The sequence below is a fragment of the Protomyctophum bolini genome (assembly GCF_963924005.1).
Source record: "Protomyctophum bolini genome assembly, chromosome: 11".
Classification (NCBI taxonomy): domain Eukaryota; kingdom Metazoa; phylum Chordata; class Actinopteri; order Myctophiformes; family Myctophidae; genus Protomyctophum; species Protomyctophum bolini.
Window position 1 is genome coordinate 30798187 of NC_137872.1, and position 21070 is coordinate 30819256.

Consider the following 21070-nt stretch of genomic DNA (forward strand, 5'->3'; position numbering starts at 1 on the left):
GTATAACGTTATGGTTGAAGTTACATTGATATTACATTGGTATAACGTTATGGTTGAAGTTACGTTGATATTACGTTGTCATAATGTTAGGTTGAAGTTACGTTGAAGTTACGTTGATATTACGTTGGTATAACGTTATGGTTGAAGTTACATTGATATTACGTTGGTATAACGTTATGGTTGAAGTTACGTTGATATTACGTTGTCATAATGTTAGGTTGAAGTTACGTTGATATTACGTTGGTATAACGTTATGGTTGAAGTTACATTGATATTACGTTGGTATAACGTTATGGTTGAAGTTACGTTGATATTAAGTTGTCATAATGTTAGGTTGAAGTTACGTTGAAGTTACGTTGATATTACATTGGTATAACGTTATGGTTGAAGTTACGTTGATATTACGTTGGTATAACGTTATGGTTGAAGTTACATTGATATTACGTTGGTATAACGTTATGGTTGAAGTTACGTTGATATCACGTTGTCATAATGTTAGGTTGAAGTTACGTTGAAGTTACGTTGATATTACGTTGGTATAACGTTATGGTTGAAGTTACGTTGATATTACGTTGTCATAATGTTAGGTTGAAGTTACGTTGAAGTTACGTTGATATTACGTTGGTATAATGTTAGGTTGAAGTTAGGTTGAAGTTACGTTGATATTACGTTGGTATAATGTTAGGTTGAAGTTACGTTGATATTACGTTGGTATAATGTTAGGTTGAAGTTACGTTGATATTACGTTGGTATAATGTTAGGTTGAAGTTACGTTGAAGTTACGTTGATATTATGTTGGTATAACGTTATGGTTGAAGTTACATTGATATTACGTTGGTATAACGTTATGGTTGAAGTTACGTTGATATTACGTTGTCATAATGTTAGGTTGAAGTTACGTTGAAGTTACGTTGATATTACGTTGGTATAACGTTATGGTTGAAGTTACATTGATATTACGTTGGTATAACGTTATGGTTGAAGTTACGTTGATATTAAGTTGTCATAATGTTAGGTTGAAGTTACGTTGAAGTTACGTTGATATTACATTGGTATAACGTTATGGTTGAAGTTACGTTGATATTACGTTGGTATAACGTTATGGTTGAAGTTACATTGATATTACGTTGGTATAACGTTATGGTTGAAGTTACGTTGATATTACGTTGTCATAATGTTAGGTTGAAGTTACGTTGAAGTTACGTTGATATTACGTTGGTATAACGTTATGGTTGAAGTTATGTTGATATTACGTTCTCATAATGTTAGGTTGAAGTTACGTTGAAGTTACGTTGATATTACGTTGGTATAACGTTATGGTTGAAGTTACATTGATATTACATTGGTATAACGTTATGGTTGAAGTTACGTTGATATTACGTTGTCATAATGTTAGGTTGAAGTTACGTTGAAGTTACGTTGATATTACGTTGGTATAACGTTATGGTTGAAGTTACATTGATATTACGTTGGTATAACGTTATGGTTGAAGTTACGTTGATATTACGTTGTCATAATGTTAGGTTGAAGTTACGTTGAAGTTACGTTGATATTACGTTGGTATAACGTTATGGTTGAAGTTACATTGATATTACGTTGGTATAACGTTATGGTTGAAGTTACGTTGATATTAAGTTGTCATAATGTTAGGTTGAAGTTACGTTGAAGTTACGTTGATATTACATTGGTATAACGTTATGGTTGAAGTTACGTTGATATTACGTTGGTATAACGTTATGGTTGAAGTTACATTGATATTACGTTGGTATAACGTTATGGTTGAAGTTACGTTGATATCACGTTGTCATAATGTTAGGTTGAAGTTACGTTGAAGTTACGTTGATATTACGTTGGTATAACGTTATGGTTGAAGTTACGTTGATATTACGTTGTCATAATGTTAGGTTGAAGTTACGTTGAAGTTACGTTGATATTACGTTGGTATAATGTTAGGTTGAAGTTAGGTTGAAGTTACGTTGATATTACGTTGGTATAACGTTATGGTTGAAGTTACATTGATATTACGTTGGTATAACGTTATGGTTGAAGTTACGTTGATATTACGTTGTCATAATGTTAGGTTGAAGTTACGTTGAAGTTACGTTGATATTACGTTGGTATAACGTTATGGTTGAAGTTACATTGATATTACGTTGGTATAACGTTATGGTTGAAGTTACGTTGATATTAAGTTGTCATAATGTTAGGTTGAAGTTACGTTGAAGTTACGTTGATATTACATTGGTATAACGTTATGGTTGAAGTTACGTTGATATTACGTTGGTATAACGTTATGGTTGAAGTTACATTGATATTACGTTGGTATAACGTTATGGTAGAAGTTACGTTGATATTACGTTGTCATAATGTTAGGTTGAAGTTACGTTGAAGTTACGTTGATATTACGTTGGTATAACGTTATGGTTGAAGTTATGTTGATATTACGTTGTCATAATGTTAGGTTGAAGTTACGTTGAAGTTACGTTTATATTACGTTGGTATAACGTTATGGTTGAAGTTACATTGATATTACATTGGTATAACGTTATGGTTGAAGTTACGTTGATATTACGTTGTCATAATGTTAGGTTGAAGTTACGTTGAAGTTACGTTGATATTACGTTGGTATAACGTTATGGTTGAAGTTACATTGATATTACGTTGGTATAACGTTATGGTTGAAGTTACGTTGATATTACGTTGTCATAATGTTAGGTTGAAGTTACGTTGATATTACGTTGGTATAACGTTATGGTTGAAGTTACATTGATATTACGTTGGTATAACGTTATGGTTGAAGTTACGTTGATATTAAGTTGTCATAATGTTAGGTTGAAGTTACGTTGAAGTTACGTTGATATTACATTGGTATAACGTTATGGTTGAAGTTACGTTGATATTACGTTGGTATAACGTTATGGTTGAAGTTACATTGATATTACGTTGGTATAACGTTATGGTTGAAGTTACGTTGATATCACGTTGTCATAATGTTAGGTTGAAGTTACGTTGAAGTTACGTTGATATTACGTTGGTATAACGTTATGGTTGAAGTTACGTTGATATTACGTTGTCATAATGTTAGGTTGAAGTTACGTTGAAGTTACGTTGATATTACGTTGGTATAATGTTAGGTTGAAGTTAGGTTGAAGTTACGTTGATATTACGTTGGTATAATGTTAGGTTGAAGTTACGTTGATATTACGTTGGTATAATGTTAGGTTGAAGTTACGTTGATATTACGTTGGTATAATGTTAGGTTGAAGTTACGTTGAAGTTACGTTGATATTATGTTGGTATAACGTTATGGTTGAAGTTACATTGATATTACGTTGGTATAACGTTATGGTTGAAGTTACGTTGATATTACGTTGTCATAATGTTAGGTGGAAGTTACGTTGAAGTTACGTTGATATTACGTTGGTATAATGTTAGGTTGAAGTTAGGTTGAAGTTACATTGATATTACGTTGGTATAATGTTAGGTTGAAGTTACGTTGATATTACGTTGGTATAATGTTAGGTTGAAGTTACGTTGATATTACGTTGGTATAATGTTAGGTTGAAGTTACGTTGATATTGGAAATTGATGGCCTGCAAAATGTATTATCCAATTAGACAATTCCAACTGAACTTGGTGAATCTACAATATGTTACTGAAAAATGAATAAAAACGAATTTGAATACCGTATGTTGATTAGTGTCAAACACATCCTAGCTGTGTCTCAGCAGTCTCTGAGCGTTAGAATGAGGAGGAATGGAGATGAAGGTAAATGGTAATTACAGCCGGCAGAACATTTAACAGTTACGTTATGCATCTTCCTCCAGTTGAGTAAATTAGTGTTAATTAACCCACATTCAATCATGATTACAGGAAACGTCCACTCTCTTCAGGATGATTTCTTCTCCTTCACCGGTCTTTGTGTTCTTGAATAGACGTCAAACTAATCTGTAGATTTCATTCAATCATTATGTTGAAGGTTTCATCGCTTGATAATAGTAAATCTCCCCCCCCCCCCCCCCCCCCCCCCCCGTATTATACCGTATAATGTATACCATTAGTCAGCATCAAAATTCTGTCACCCTGCAGGCATTTTTGAGGAAGTTGGCATACTGCAATTTCTCCTAAATGTGTCCAAAATAAGAATCCACATGCCATTGAAATAATTAAAGGGTCCCAGTTTTTTTGTTTTCCTCTGCTAAGGAGGTTATGTTTTTGGTGCCATTTGTTTGTTTGTCTGTCTGTGAGCAGGAAAACTCCTTGACTGATTTTCATTAGACTATGTGGTATGTCCCATGCTACAGTTATGTAGCATGGGACCATTCACTTTCCACGCCCAGCTGGCTACAAGTGGGCAGGTAAATGGGCATAGCCAATCACAAATACGCTCCCGACTCCCAAACGGCTTCACATAAGCTATTTAACATTATAGTCACTTTACGGTGTTTCTAAAACAAATGTAGTCTAGCATCTTTTACAGTATTTTGTTTAATAGACCAGTGGGAAGGCGTAGTGTACTGAAGGCAAGCAGCCTAACATGTATGATGCTAGAAGCTTATTTATTTAGAAATTCATACAAATTATGCCAATGAAGAAAAGCTGTATTTATGACAAGTGATGAATTTCTGGATTAGACTATAACGTCAACTTAGTTTCTTATTTTCCTAATCACAAACATGGACTTAGAATGTTTGTGTGGCGTTGCAGGTTGTCATGTACAGCAGAAATGGAGTCGGCACACCAAAATCAGATAGAAGCAACACGTGAAGTACTTTTCCTCAACTATGCCTACCACATTGTCCACGGGACTTTTCCCGCTTTTGGTCCAAGTTGTCCCAATTACAGCTGACGTTAAAATGCAGTGTGTACCAGGGTATAGGTAGGTTATCTGGATAAAGAAAACTGCATCTTAAGGTGTAAACACACTGCACACAAATGCAATAGAATACTCATCAAAGATACATTACATTTCACATCAGATTTAACCAATAACCACTGTAGCCCTATATACCTCGTCATACGTTAGTGTCAAGCAGGAGAAATAGCAGATCTACAACCTCAAAACGCGTCTCATCACGACATATTGTGAGTTGGTACATCCGCTAATTTGAACATCTTCACCTATAATGACATGCCCTAAATAGGGATGCAAGGTTTAAAATAATTTAATTAGGAAAGTGTAAAGTGCAAAAATGGACCCTCACAATTATTCAGATACATATTACAGTATACATTACAATACATTACAAAACCAGCAGTTCAGGACTGACACTTCATGACGTTTTCAAAAGGAAATAAAATACATGAACCTCTTACCTACAGCCTTGAGCGAGGCATACTTGTTGAGATCCTTGCTAGACTCATAGGGGCTAGTGATCTCTCCCAACGTGGGGTACGGCTGTGCTATCGACAACGATCTTGGACTGGCATTGTTCATCGGGCTGCCCACTGAAATGGAAGACAAGTTGTTGTGAAACACAAAGACTAAAGAGTTAATTAAGCTCAAGACGTGCTTTTAGTTTGTTTATTCAGAAAGGGAGGTGACAAGTACATTTTGACATTCAGAACTTCTCCTGGCCTTTTGTTCCCCCACAATCCTGCTGACTGAACTATTTTGCCCGGGTTCGTCCAAAACTAGCATGTTTTTCTGATCGGAGCATGTATTGAGTAGGGTGAGGAGAGCAGTGCGCATACACACACACACACACACACACACACACACACACACACACACACACACACACACACACACACACACACACACACACACATATATCTAATTACTGTACTGTCTGTGAAATTAGTTTAGGGGAGTACCGGTACTGTTTCTTGTCTAGAATGCGTACGATGAAAAAAACATGATAATGAATGTAGAATATGGGCTATTTGGGCTAATTAGGACCTTATTTCCCACAGGTCGTCAAGGAGAAAGTTTGCTGTGCTAATTACTTTGGAAAGAAGCATGAAACGCTGTTGTCTCATGAAAAGATGCGCCAGACATTATGCAGCAGTTCCAGCGCTAGTGCATCACAAAGCTAGTATAGACTCCGCATGTCTCTAATGACATGAAGTTCATGGGTAGAACCAAATGAAAAGGTTAATCAAGGTAGCAAACATTTCATGGGCCTGCATGCATTTTTCTCCTCAAGGACTTGGTTGATATAGCAACGCCAACTCTTGTTTGAGCTCTTGTATTTTCTAAGGTCGTTAGGACATCTTATTAGAATTCACACTGCTAACAACTCATTCAAATAAATTTGAATAATGATTTATTCGTCAGGGACATTAATCAGTCCCTGAGCAGGCTGTTAAAAACTGGTGATGAAACTGTCCATACAAAAACAGACAATACAATACAAGTAAACATGGTACAGGGGACAGGACAATTACAGTGAAATGTGATAATTGACACCAGTGACAAATAGAGCTGATAATTACCAATGATTACAAATTTGGTTTGCTTTAAGCAACCTCTGTAAAAACAGGATACCGGCGGAAGGGACGGCGCGTGCGCTGCTCGAATTCAGTAAAATCACACAAAATCACACAATTTAGAATATTCTTTTACCAGCCCTACTGTCTGTGAGTGTCCATGTCGGGTACAGGCTTTAGTTCCGACATACTATTGATCCGAAATCTCAATCCCTAACCTAACCATAACCGCAAGCACGGGAGCAGCGCATGTCGGACCATCGCATCGTATGTCCCCACGCTTCGGACCATTGGTGTGTTGGATCTTCGTGCGCACCCCTCCATGTCTTGGTCACAGCAGTACAGTGATGAACAGTCACATGTTGTGAGCTTGTAGATTGTCCATTTTCAAAGATTTCTGAGTAAGCTTAAGTGGTAAAGTCTGTTCAGTTTAGGAACAGAACGTACATCTGAAAAGGAGTGACCACAGTTTACTGATCCTAGCTGGCTCAAGTTTTGTCTGACGACCTTCTTCAAAAACAATACAGCACTTGTGTAGTGTCATGGGATAGCACAATCCTGCTCATTCACAAATCGCTTCGTGTTATTTGTTTAGTTTTAGCTATTGCCGTAGTTAATTATTGTAGCCTCATCACTGTTCATTTTGCCTTGTTATTTTGAGCTCTTTGTGTCCTATATTGAGTCTTTGTGGGTCACCTACTCTAAGTTGCCACCAATGGAGCAGTGGGTAAACTTGCAGCTGGTCTAATTTTGATGAGCCACAGAACGTTAAGCTGCGTTGAACAAAAATATATTTTGAGTCCTGAACTGTTAACATAAAGCACACTGGTTCTTATTCTTTCTTTACCCAGGGTAGTAGCTGAAACCTAGCTTAAAACCTGGGAGCTGACCAGTACAACCACAGTCTTGACTGTTGGCCACTAAGCAGCTCCACTGGAGCAGTTCAGTGCCTTGCTCAAGGGTACTTCCCGACCCAGATTTTTCCTGCCCCTCCGGGGAATCGAACCGGCAACAAGGGCACTCCTCTAACCCTTAGGCCACCGCTGACCTTGTTCTGATGGATAATGTATTAACACTAAAGGTGACGTTTTCTTCATCAGACAATTAAACATAGTCTTTGTATGCAGATTGTGGCTATGTTTGCAGATTATTGTCACATGTCAGTGACCGTAACCCTGACCCTTTCAAAGTATAGTTCTTAACTCTATTAAGCAGATTTATTGCAAAATATATAAACAAATATATTTACATGTGGGATATACTTTGTTGTTCTCAGGATGTCTAAACTGCTATCGGGTTCAGAATCCCAGAAAGACTATATAAAGTAGTTCATTTATCTGGAGTATCATATTGCGCAATAATTAAAACTGAGGAGTCAATTCATCATTTTACTGACTTTATGAAAATCTCTCCTGCGGTGTTGTTTTGTGGTCAAAGTCAGAACTTTTCCATGTCCCCCAATGGAAAGTAGGCCATTTGTGGGGACTCGTAAGGATAAAGCGAGTTAACGCCACACATGGATGATACCTCCATGGAACTCATAAAACATTTACACTTGAGTATTTTGGGAGCTGAGCTGAATGCCCTGAAATAAATGGTACAAGGAGAAGGCTGCTCCTATTTACAGGCCAGCCTACTTTCATATTAGTGGTGAAAATGAATTGGCTTCAAAGCTCTCCTCAATGCTTCCAAATCACATACAGTACAAAATATGTGCTCCATTAACGCATACAAAAATCCAACTCCATTAGTATAGTATATATGTGTTTTATATACCTGTATACCAGTATACTATCCTGTTATACCCTGACCGTAAATAAAATAAGCGACAATCCAGCCAAGAGCCAGCTGCTCTTCTCACTGCAGACAATCAGTGAGATTGTCTGCAAGGGTAATACTTGATTAAACCGGCGTCCGGCACTATGTAATGTTGGGTCGCCTATCGGCAGCCACTTTGGACACAAATAACATTAACCATATGTCTCTATGTCCCTGCTTTGTCTGGCTAGTGATGTGATACGCTGATGTTTGAGACTTTTGTCTTAAAATAAGCATGTCTTTACAGGAACTAGCGAACAACGTGTAGCGGTGCTCTTCATAGGGTGTAGCGGTGCACTTCATACGTTTAGTTTACTATGAAAACCTGCATTTTATGTCAGTCAGTCTGTCACGCCTCGTGACACACTCCATATATGCCACGCCTGGCAGCCGGCGAAAACTAGAGTTCTCAACAGGCCCGAAAAAGAAGGCCCGGCCCTAACTGGGCTGGCCAAAGGCCCTTCTAATTAGCCCTACCCAGCCCGAAGACGTCAATAAAGAATCATAATAATACATTTAAAAAGGGTCCATATATGGGCATTCCCAGACCTGATGATATGTATCATCGGGCGGTCCTCATATGAAACAATCGATAAATAGGGAAACCTCTCTTATGTGTTTGATGTTTGTACCTGGATATCTCCTATCTCCCTGTACAGGATATTGGCTCCGTAGGTGACGAGTTCAAAAATCGTCTTGTGATTATATGTTGTCAGAGTCATTTGGACCGCTTGCAAGTGGTTATGCCTAAACCTAACACGCTAGGCACGCTACCGAGCTGGCTGCCAGAATGGGGTTTTCTGACTATTAGAATGTAAGAAAGCCCTTACCCTCAGGTGTTCCACTACTTCCTACTACTAGTAGGTAGTAGCCGGCAGTGTAAAACAAGCGCTCTCTAAAATACAATGTTAGCATACGGTGCATATAGTCATAAATATAGTCAAGTGTCTCAGGGACCGCCCTGAGTCTATAAAGTTGTGGAAGGGTGTTTGTTATTACTTACAAATTGAACTGATTTTTTTTCGCGGGACATAATGTGCTATATGGTTCAAATTAAAGTTAAATATAAAAGTACATACTGTAGTGCCGCTTAATACGCGTGAATTCAGATTGCCTACATGTGCGTGAATGTGGCAGTTGGACTACATGAAGCTACACTTACATCCTTATTGAAACTAGAGCGGTGCCCGTGGGGCCTCTACAGCGGTCTGTTGGGCACTGGCCTACTTGGAACGATGCAAGTTGGAAATGCATGCCCCATCCAGATATTATGTCTGTGTCCCTTTTATGCCCATATATAGAGTTATTTGTCAGGCATGCCCAAATATGGAGTCTATGCAGATGTCAGAATGATGTCAGGCCAGCTCCATATATGGACCCTGGGCAGGCCCCTGGGCAGAGGCCTTTTTGGGGCGGTTCTGGGTCCGGCCGACTCGACACCGGCCACTGCACCCCCTGCGGTGGTGTGGCACGCGTGTGTCGAATTTGAAGTCGGTGGGGCGAACGGTTCTCGAGTTACGTGGATTATACACAGACAGAGACTTGGTGCATGTTTCAGTAAGTGAGGAAGCGGGACATCATACACCCCTGGAGAGCTAACAGTGAGAGGTGACTTTGATCTTTGGCTGCCTGCCTAGAGTAAAAGCAGGCCACACTTCCAAACTTGCCCTTTATACACACAAGCAGGCCACCAGGACAGGCATATGAGAGTAATGGTTGGCAGTGTAGCCCAGGACACCATACTGGTGTCTTGAATGTAATCTTATTGATAGCCTGATAGGCAACATGTCAGAACAAGGGTTCAACTAGTTCATACACTGGCAAGACATCACTACCTATATCCATCATGGCTCTGGCATGGTTACACTTACAGTTTGAGCAGACACAGGACCGTCCTATGGTGAAATTGTGAAGTAGTGTCAAAACTCAAAACCTTCAAAGAAGACTTGACAATAATTGAGGTATATATAGTATCAAAGAGTGGAGAAAACTATCTCACTCTGCCAAAAGAAAAACTACAATGTCCCTCTGTATGTCCTATTGTCCACGAATTCGCATGCCCTTTGTGGTAGGAATCTGATAGAGGAAACGGGGACTGCTCATTAGTCCGACATCCCGTTAGTACATACGTCCGACTACGTGGCCGGTTAAGACTCACCCTGTGGCCCCATGGTTAGGGTTAGGGTTAGGGATAGGGTTAGTAACCTTGCTTGGTCTAAAATAAATGAGCTACACTAAGCTAAGCACCTTGTTAAGTTACTTTGGGACTGCAGAAATAAGGCAGGCTGCAGCCTGGGCATAAGTTCACAAGTTAATAGTTGTCTTGATAAAACCACACGTTAACTGTACTGTCTGCCTGCTGTCTGTCTGCTATTCCTCATGACCTCTGTTATTCTATGGACCCCCTAAGTGTCTGGAACAAAGTTAGAATTTAATTTAATTACTGTTATAACCAACCTTATTGAAATACATCTTTCAGTCAGTGAGGAAGCGGGATACACCACTGGAGAGCTAGCAGTGAGAGGTGACTTTGATCCTTGGCTGCCTGCCTAGAGTAAAAGCAGGCCACACTTTGCCCTTTGTACACACAAGCAGGCCACCAGGACAGCGATATGAGTAATGGTAGGCAGTGCAGTGTAGCCCAGGACACAGAAAGAGGACAGTTTCATGTTGTCTCACTCCCCAAAAGGCATATTGTGACTCAGTGATCAAACGTCAAACGGGTGCCCTGAAGAGGGGAAAATAACAACCTGACAACCGCCAGATGGAAGACACGCTTCACATTCACATCTGCCCAGTGTTGTGCACAGATAGACACTAGGGGGTGTTAGAGCACCACCTGCCCTTGCCCTCTGGACAGCAATGTGTCCCTTTGAAAGAAAGAAGAAAGAAGAAAGAAACTTTTCTTTATTTTATTTTTTGTACAGTGTACACTACAGTATGTGGACCATGGTGACATTGATCCATTCTTGATTAAAAAAAAGCTTCTAATATGTTATTTATGCCCCAAAATCTATACATTTCACACTATTAAGGCAACCGGCCGGTTCCACGCGCTGCACAAGGTGCCCTTTTTTCACTTGAGCACCTGCCCTCTAAATGTCTGCACTGCATTTGCCTCACAACGTGCGTCCATGTAGTTGGCTGTGTTTGTTTGGTTAGCCACATTAACGATGTCATCTGCTTTGCTACTATTTTGATTGGTTGGTGTGAAGTTGAACCGATCACCGAATACTGCCGCTTGGCAACGCCCATCCCAGGAACTGCTACCATGGGAAGTATAGGTCAAAGCAGCTATACGTCCAAAACCCAAATATGTACGAGCTGCGTTCGCTTCCCGCGTTTGCGCGTCTTACTGGTTATGGTGACTCAACCAGTCAATCCCGTACAGTGTATGGGGGCGTACACTTTCCCGTACAACTGTGGAAGTTCTTGACATCCAACTTTCCAGTAAATGACAACATTGACGTGTCAGTTACAGTCACCTATTTGTGCAAATAAAGGCACTTGTCACAGCATCGGAGCCCACGTTGTGCGAGCGTCTCCGAGCGTATACTACTCGCTGCTCGGCACCTGCCCAAGTTTGGGTTGGATGTGCATGTTTTTGTACTTTTTTCGTGTAACATTGACGTGTCATCATACATCACCAGGGCATTTAGTGCACTCTGTTTCGCAACTTTGCATGGTCAGGGACCACATACAATACCTTCACGGACCACCAGTGGTCCACGGACCACCTGTTGAAAACCTCTGCCGTGGTGGATTAAAAATACAATATTTGCCTCTGAGATGTAGTGGAGTAGAAGTAATAAATACTGGTACTTAAGTACAGTGCTTATTAACCCATTCAGGACGGGAACCCATTTTGGTGTTTTAAGGATTATGTTAAACTTTAGCTATTGAAAAATAGCCGATCTACAAGCTCATAGCGCAGCACAGAGTGCCGTGCTACGAGCTTGTAGATCTGCTATTTTTGAAAAATCGTGAAAATGTGGTGCTCAAATCTTTGCTTCTGGGGGGTTGGGGGGGGGGTCCCTGGAACAACATATTTTCAGATGGGGGTCGGCGGCCAATTACATATATTTTTGGGGGTCCTTGACATGAAAATGTTTGAGAACGACCGACATACTGTAGAAACATGGGTTTTTCAAGAAAACTGTCAGGATTTCAGAAGGCATTTGTAGAATCGTCCTTATAGGTCTAAATGGGTGAATGTACTTAGTTACTTTCCACCACTGTCGTTTATATACAAAGGTACAACGTGTTATTGGGTTTTGTGTGTCGAATGAAAGCAGCTCAGGGACAAAAGCGAGAACAAAAGGCACAGCAGTGCCCACTGTTCAGCGAGAGGCTTGTGGTGTGAGTTGAATGAATGTGTTCAGGTTAGGGTTAAGAATGGGTCATTGTGGTTTCCATTGGTAAACAAACACGATGAATGTGGCACGATTTTTGGCTGAGGTTCGAAAACACATCTAATGAAGTTAACCTGACCCGCCTGAATATGATATATTCCAAGCATGATGAATCAAACGTTATAATAGAGAGTATGCACATGCATAGTGAGTGGCAAATCGAGTGGCAAAGTGAGTTTAACGTTGTTTAACGTCGTTTAATGCAGGACTTTTCTGTTTGGATGTATGGGCGCTGTCAAGGCCTGCAGAAAGTAGGTTTTTGCCGCCACTCAGTAATGCATTCCCTCATACTTTCCGCGTATGTTGAAGATGTGACATCTTCAACATACCCTCTGTAATTTGTAACCAACATCTGCTAAAAGCTCCCACCTTCCTACCTCTATGAACATGAATGTCCATGTTACCTGACCAGAGTATTACAATAACTTCCCCAATGGCCACAAAATGCATGTACTGTATGCATTTCTTATCTCCTTATCCCTGACACACATTGCTCTATAGGATATTTGTCTAGTTACCTTTTTTTTTTCGGTCTGTGCGTGCTAGTTACCATGGTATCATGATGGTACAATAGGTTATGCACTATCACACACTCCATGTGTGGACTGTGGACTTCAGTGAAATGAGTCATAACATTAATTCAAATGTGCACATTCAAACAGAATGTCATCAAATACATTTTAAATAATTCTATGGGCAATGCAGCAACCTGTAGCTAATCCAGGAAATAGAGGGGAATCCTTACTCAAACCATAGAAAACTATTTCCATAACTAAGATTCAGAATAAGGTTTTTTTGTAATATATATATAATATATATATATATATATTAAACCTAGAACATTACATTTTTTTCACACTATCCCTAAAAATGTAAAATATTCCATAAAACATATTTCGATGGCATTTTGAGTTACTCTTCTTTAATATTTAATTATGACTTTTCACAACAACAACAAAAAGACAAATAGATATCATGGGGGTGGGCCCTATCATAGAGTGGCAAAAATAAACGTGCATATTATTTTAAAAGATATTCCTAAAAACAAAGAAAATGGAGCTGGGAACAGTGAGTTTTTGTGGTTGTATGGGATTTTTCTCGATCACACTTATCAATAAACACGAGTGAAATTCACACCTGCCTGTAGAAAGAAACCTACCTTCTAACTGAAACATTACATTAAAATAGGTCAGAACATTTGAAACAAATTATCTGCTGGTGAATTCTAAGATGACGGGAGATTATGGATTCTAAGACACCAATATTAACATTAGCTAAGTTGCTGATGATAATTATTATTAATTGCCACGGTATGTTAAGTGCTTGCTGAAGACATAACTAATTGCTTTACCAGCCCCCAGGATTATCATGCCTCCTCTCATCTAGAGCATCTAATTAGGAAAGGCAAAGAAATGTGTCGTGTTCTGTAAATGTTTTATTGTCGTCCTTCTTGGCATTAGTATAATCATTTATACTGTAGAATCGCAAGTCTATATTACCTCAGCCAGTGGAGTTGACCCGGATTTCTGTATGTTTTCACCCCATTACGTGTACTGTTAACAAAATAGTCGTGAAATGTGCTGATGATGAACAGTAGGCGGTAATGGAAGAGATTACTATAATAGGGGACAACATGGAAAATGTATGGATGGACCACTTAGCTAGATTCCCATGGAATTTGCTGTGTAACTACATATTGTATGACTCCATGGTTTCCTCTAGTGCGGCGTGCCACCATTATTAAGGCCATTTTCTACTTGCACACAATATACTGTATAACAAAGCTATGGAGGAAAGGCCATTCCAATGCAAACGTCTTACAGTATGTGTTTAAAGGAACGGTTCTGTGGCAAATCCATGGGCCGTGTTGTACTGCCCCAAATTGGTCTTGTGTATCACTCACTGCTATTACTATGCTGCAGGTGTGACAATCCCTGTTATATTATAAATGACACTGTTACAGTTACAGCCTAATAATGACTACAATTAAATACAACTTACGAAGACTGTTGACTGATCCCCTGGTCTGCATGGTCTCATAGGGCTGCCTATGCATTCCGATGTCATCAGAGTGCTCGGGATGCCGCATCACCTGGGCAAGAACCCTGGAGAAACAGTTCATTCAAAGAAAGCGGTCATGATCAGTTTAATACAAAAAAACGAATCGTTAAATTATCATTTTAAACAATTCATGTATAATGGCCATGCCAGTTGCTTTGCTTTCATCATAAACTATTGTTTATTGCTAATATGTCAATGCTCACATGTATTCCAAGAACGGTTAGATACTAGGGATGTAATGTAACCACATTGTCGTTATCGTGATATCACCAAAACTGTCTCAATATTACCGTGGAATGACTAAGTAGTATTATCGTGGGCCTGTGAAGGCATCTAGCATACAGTAGGTATTCAGGCCGAAACTTGCTGATCACTTGGTTATATAGCTAAACATCTAACAAACCCTAACAAAAGATGAGCAACTAAACTGGGGGGTGAGCTTGAAGTGGGGCGAGGGCCCTGCTGGCTGCCATGACTGGGCCAGAAAACTGCAGAGAAGGAGAGGAGAAGCTGGATAAGTGATAGTGCTCACAGGGAACCAACAAGGCGGTTGCTGTAACTGCGTGAAGTTATTCAGGCTGTCGGCGATAACACAATTTGATGGCACTACAAACACTGATAAGCTATGGAGGCTGACGTTTACTTGACTACAATGTTAAGCTCGGGCCACAAGTAGCATGCAGACCGGGTTCTTGTAGAGTTTGGAGGTGTTTTGAGATGAGGGGCAGGTGTAAAGATGGGTGACCAGCTGTGCTGAGATGTGCTGTGGAGCAAGCATTTCTGTATGTGTGATGGGACCATGGGACCAATGTGTGGCCGTTCACAGCGAAGGAGAGGTATCTTCGTTGGAGAGACGGGGAGTCCCACCCTGTGCGCCCATTGGAGATCAACAAAGCTCTCTTAGGCCTTGGAGGTTAATAAGAGCTGGAATGGTGATCGTCTGACCTTGCACGACCGGCGAGAGAGACGTAGAACCTCACTGTGCAGATGAGGGTCTGGGAAGTGACCAGACAACTCATACGGAAACCCAGTGTGTTTTGTTGTCCGGGCAGAGGACACTCTGGGCGGCAAGATTGGACAGGAATTGTCAGTGTGCACTGAGCTGGCGCAATGCATACAAAGTTTGTGTAGTCCTTTGATGCTCGCTCTCCCCCAGAGTTAAACAACCCGTTGGAAGTAAAGCTGATTCGGCCGTGTTGCAGAGGCTGCTCCCCTGTGGATGTTAGGAGGGTTGACGGAACTTCCAGGCAGTGATTCACTGGAAATTGAGAGAGACAGACAGAGAGAGAGAGAGAGAGAGAGAGAGAGAGAGAGAGAGAGAGAGAGAGAAGAGCTGGTTCAGGGTGGAGGGTCTCTCCCTCTCGGATAGCATAGGCCAGGGTGTCCTTCATAGCCTCACCCAAGTCCCAGTGGAAAGGGCTGTACAGTGCACGCTCCAATTAAAACGGCCTGCGAGGAATGTGGAACTCTGTGGCATAATCCGCCACCAAGCTAGAGCCCTGCCCCTGGGTGTCGTGGTCAAACACAGTCCTGAACTCTGTCACAAAAGTTTTGTAGTCCTGTAGGCTGTGAATCCCTCACGACTTGACGAAACCCACCACCACAGGCCCTTGTTTTTTTTTCATTTGTTTTCTCAAAGATTTGTTTTTGGCTTTTCTGCCTATATTGATAGATCTATACAAGTGAAGAATGACAGGAAAAAGAGAGAGAGAGATATGCAGCAAAGGTCATCATGAAGGGGACTATATGTGGAATGCGCCTGGACCACTAGCCTATAGGCGCCTCACCACGGGCCCTTCTTTTTTTCCTTAATCATTTTTATCCCACGATTTTTGTAACCCATTTTTTCACCCAGTGTCAATTATCTAATGTAGTCCTAGACGCTACACTTCCTCTGCCAACCTGGGGGGGGGGGGGGGCAGCGGACTGACCTCATGCTTCCTATGAGGAGTCATTCTAAAGTAGTCAGCTTGGTTGGCGGAGGAAGCGGAGTACATGCTGGGCTTAAACAGGTTAAACACACTCACACTGCATGATAAACTCCCAGCAGAGGCTGAATGTGCCGTCATATAGGGGTTTGGTATAGAAAGACTGGGGGGGGGGGGCTCCTGTCACACTCTTCAGATGACCTCTGATGCTTCCGAAAGCATGCAGGAGGCCTGAAGTGGACTGGGGGGCATAATGGTGTGAGATGGAGCTGCCTTGGGGCACTGATGATGAAGTACATACTGTAGATGTGGAGGCGAGGACAAACCAGTTCAAATTGCAAAAAGTAGATTGTAGTCATCTGTAATACAGCACTAGTGTTTATAGACTGCCAAACTGTTAATTTTGCAATCTCATAATCTAATTGGCAGAGTGGATTATGTTTGGTTACCCCATGGCCTTGCCACTAGCACCACCCTTAGACCAAAACTGTCAACTTTTTTCAACCTTTGATCTTGTTTACATTATGCAATATACACTGTGTATTTTGCAAATTGTAAACAAGAGCAAAAGTATAGTCCTAATAATACACCCTCCCCATAGACAGGCACTATGTATTTTTAGCCTGACTATAGTGAGTTTGTGGGGATCTAATGATGGCAATGTTATAATATACCCTGGCCTACACTACACACTTGTATGCCAAATAGCAATCTACATGCTCATCAGACACACCAGGATTTCCGAGGTACACCCTCCCCTAACCCTAACCTCACAGGAAGCCACGGGTGATTTTTTTAACCCGCAGCACGGGTGATTTTTTTAACCCGCAGCACGGGTGATTTTTTTACCAGCAGCACGGGTGATTTTTTTAACCCGCAGCACGGGTGATTTTTTTAACCCGCAGCACGGGTGATTTCAGCATGGGTTTGTCTGACTAATGACTGTGGGACTGTTGGTCTAACAAACGTATGCACCTCTGTAAAATATAGAAAATCGCAGTATAACGGTAAGACATGATGACATGGTATTAATTCCAAAAACAAATGTCTAATATCATAATCCTCATGAAAGCCTTTAGGAGCCAGTGTGCAGATAAAGGGGTGACATTGTCATCATCCCCCCAGCTACAACAAAACTCTACTCAGCCGTGACCAACATTGTATCAACTATGAGCACGGGCCCACCCCTTTCAGAGGTAAATCCACTTTCATTCCACCTAAATATAGAATCTCATCTCTAGACTGCCAGAACAGTATGCCTATACCTGTACTCTGTACAGGGTATATGTAGTACTACTAAATTAGTAGTACTACTAAAGTAGTAGTACTATAGCCTCCTAGGCTATTGCAGTGGTATATATACATACAATATACATTTAGGATGGATATTGGAGAGACATCAATTTACACAGATTATAATAAACACAATTTTTCAGAGAATATACTATGCATCATAATAGGCAGAGTTTTATTTTAATTGTTGTTGTGAATTAGTCATAACACTGCCCAATACTGTGGCTGATGCTTGCCAAATGCTGCAAGATACTTCTGTTTGCAAATTATGTCTGTCTGTCCCTCTCCAGTGTCTCACCAACAATGGCTTATGCAATCAGTGAGCTGAAATTAGGTGTGTATTACCGTATTCTCTGTAATTTTTCCTTAATATGTTTGCATTGCCTGCCCTGCATTATGTTAAATATATGCACTGAATTAAATAATCCAATATTTACAACATACATTGTGGTTAAACAATACGTAAATGAGAAACAGTAAGCTTGTACTAACACTGATGACTTGATTGTTTTGGCTTGATTTCTGCATCAGTAGGAGCATATCAGAAGCTGTCAGACCAACACTTCTACTTTGGTGATGACCCCATACTAGTCTCGTATGGCCAGACTGTTGCCTCCCACAACTACTTTCAAATGCTTCCGGTCATACAGTCTGGAGTGAGGAAGCTCTGATCGTGAGTAAAATATAAAGCGGACGTGAGGCCTCCTCCCCCCTTTCATCTTTATAGTCTTGCAAATGTATCCTAATTTAAATAAAAAATAACCTAAGCAAGTATAGCTTGCTGCTTAGCAGAAATGGAAATTACAAATATACAGATATTTTAAAATATATTTTCGTCAGCTTCCGTTACTAGGATTTCGGGAGGTGTAATTGTACACACTCTATATACTGTGTGGAGAGTAGTGCGCATTAATGTGAGCAAAGGCTGTCTCACGGAAAGTAAAGCAAGACAGTGGATTTCACCCCTTCTTCCGGGTTGGAAAAGTGGTGGTCTCCGCCCCATTTTGAGCCTAAAGGCATATTCATAGTCCAGTTTTCGGGTGAAGAAGTGACCACCGAAATGGTGGTTAGTAAAAACCGAGAGATGTGATGTGACCACCACGGCGTGTCGTCATGTTGTAGCCAATGCTATGGCGAAGACCCTACTTTCCCTCGCCGTCCATCTCCGGCAAACCTGAAACGCCACGTCGGCCCAGTGGAAGTTGTAGAGGCTTCGTAGACAAGTCAACTACCAGGCGGCTCCTTAAGAAACGGAGGCCAGGCCCAACGTCAAGCCATCACTCACACAGCCCTCTCCATCACTCACACAGCCCTCTCCATCACTCACACAGCCCTCTCCGGTGCTGCTGAACGGGTCAGTGGCTCTGGAGTAAGAGGAGGGACGACATCTGGGCTCTGAAAGAACATCAAACGAGATGACCTCAAGTTGACCGAGGGGTAGAAGGGTTTGGAGTGGAGAGTATAGCACACTTGGGAGACCGGATGTCGCTATGTTGAGCCCTTTGGAGGTGTCGTGGCCCACCTGCTCACCTGCTCACCCCAATTAAGCACCTATACCTCTTTCAGCCACTCAGCCACCCTGACATGACATCATCATTCATCACCCTCACATCGGCAGGCATAAGCAAGGGATTGTTTCAGCCTGTGTGCTGTCAGGCTGCAGCGCAAGCTTGACTCAAGGAGGACGACACCCCTGCCATGCAGAGTCCTCATGGGCAGTGGGCACTCAGGATGAGACAAGTGCTGTCATAGCAGCAGCAACAGCAGTGACAATGAAAGAGGTACAGTACAGTACAGTACAGTACAGTACAGTACAGTACAGTACAGTACAGTACAGTACAGGTATACACTAATGGTTGATTGAGGTCCAGATCCAATACAATCATGTGCAATGATGTTTAATACTTAAAGGTAACAAGATGCTCAATATTAAATACAATGTCTGATCCTCCATCTGCTATAGTGTAGTTGGTGCACAGAATCCCATGCATGCAACACAACACAACCCGAGAGAACGGAAATAGAAACCTCACTGTTTGGGAAATAAATTAGTTCAAGTCATGCAGCCAGGATTTCTATAGGCTATACTCTTCTGCTCCATTTACACAAATTATTTCCTATGAAAAACAAACAAAAAAAACAGGTGTACACAGTCGTGCCCACAATTAATTGGCAACCAACCAGAGCAGTCAAATCGAGATAGAATTTGACTTGAGTCTAATTAGACTGCCATATTGCATGAGTCCCCCCCGCAATTAAGCATGCCTCCATGCAATAATGCCTGCAATGGATTCAGAATCCCCCTTGTCAGGCCCTTGATATATATTTGAGCATTTTTCTATATGTTCTATGGCTTTTCTTAGGACTTTTGATGGGAACAAAGAAAGTTGAAAGAGTTTCCGACTTTCTGTTGCAATTTGTTTTTCCATTAGGATGCCTCCAGGGGAAACTATACCTTGACATATTTTGTCTGTGCGGCCGGTGCGTCTTCTCCAGGCCCAGTTTAGTGAAAATCCCGACCACTGCCATCATGGCCACGATCCCGCACACGATATACACAACGAGGTTCGACTTCTCCTTTGAGCTCAGCGCGTCGGGCACCACCGTCTCCGCCGACAGCGGCGGAGGCGCCTCTGCCGTGGTGATCCACGGCGGGGTGTCATAGTTGCCGCAGTTCGCCTGGTCCAGCCGGGAGCTGTGGAACTCGCAGCAGAACCTGAATCCACAGGTGCCGCAGCAGTACAGGTAGCTCCCCGTCCTGCAGACGAACGGGGGGTCCCACTGGCCCATGACGTCGTAGTAGCCGCGGCACATGTCCTCCGTGAGCGCCGGGGTACTCTCGGAAGAGGAGTTGTTGTTCTCTCCATCCTCGTCGCTTGAGTCGTTGAGGGACACTTGATCTGTCGTCGTCGAAAAGCTGTCCCGCGGCTCACCTTGCGCGTCGCACACCTGCACCAGAACTTTGACCAGAAAGTAGCCACAGAGCAACAGCTCTGCGCCTCTCGTCGTCATCATTAATGTCGTGCACCGGGCAGATAGTCTGCACACACACACTTTGAGTCGGTCCACTTCTTCTTTCTTGCACCGATTAAAGGACGAGATGTGATGCCGAGGAGGAGCGCTCAT

The 21070-nt window shown here is 41.6% G+C and overlaps 1 protein-coding gene across 1 annotated transcript in view; it reads right to left on the reverse strand.

Annotated features, from left to right (window-relative positions):
• shisa9b (shisa family member 9b) overlaps positions 1–21070 on the reverse strand; it is a gene marked incomplete at both ends in the record, with an annotated part of 30854 nt that extends 9784 nt beyond the window's left edge. The window contains 3 exons of the mRNA XM_080775131.1: positions 5317–5448; positions 14664–14767; positions 20400–21070. Of these exons, the coding sequence (XP_080631257.1) occupies positions 5317–5448; positions 14664–14767; positions 20400–21070 (907 nt within the window). The remainder of the gene's footprint in view (positions 1–5316; positions 5449–14663; positions 14768–20399) is intronic.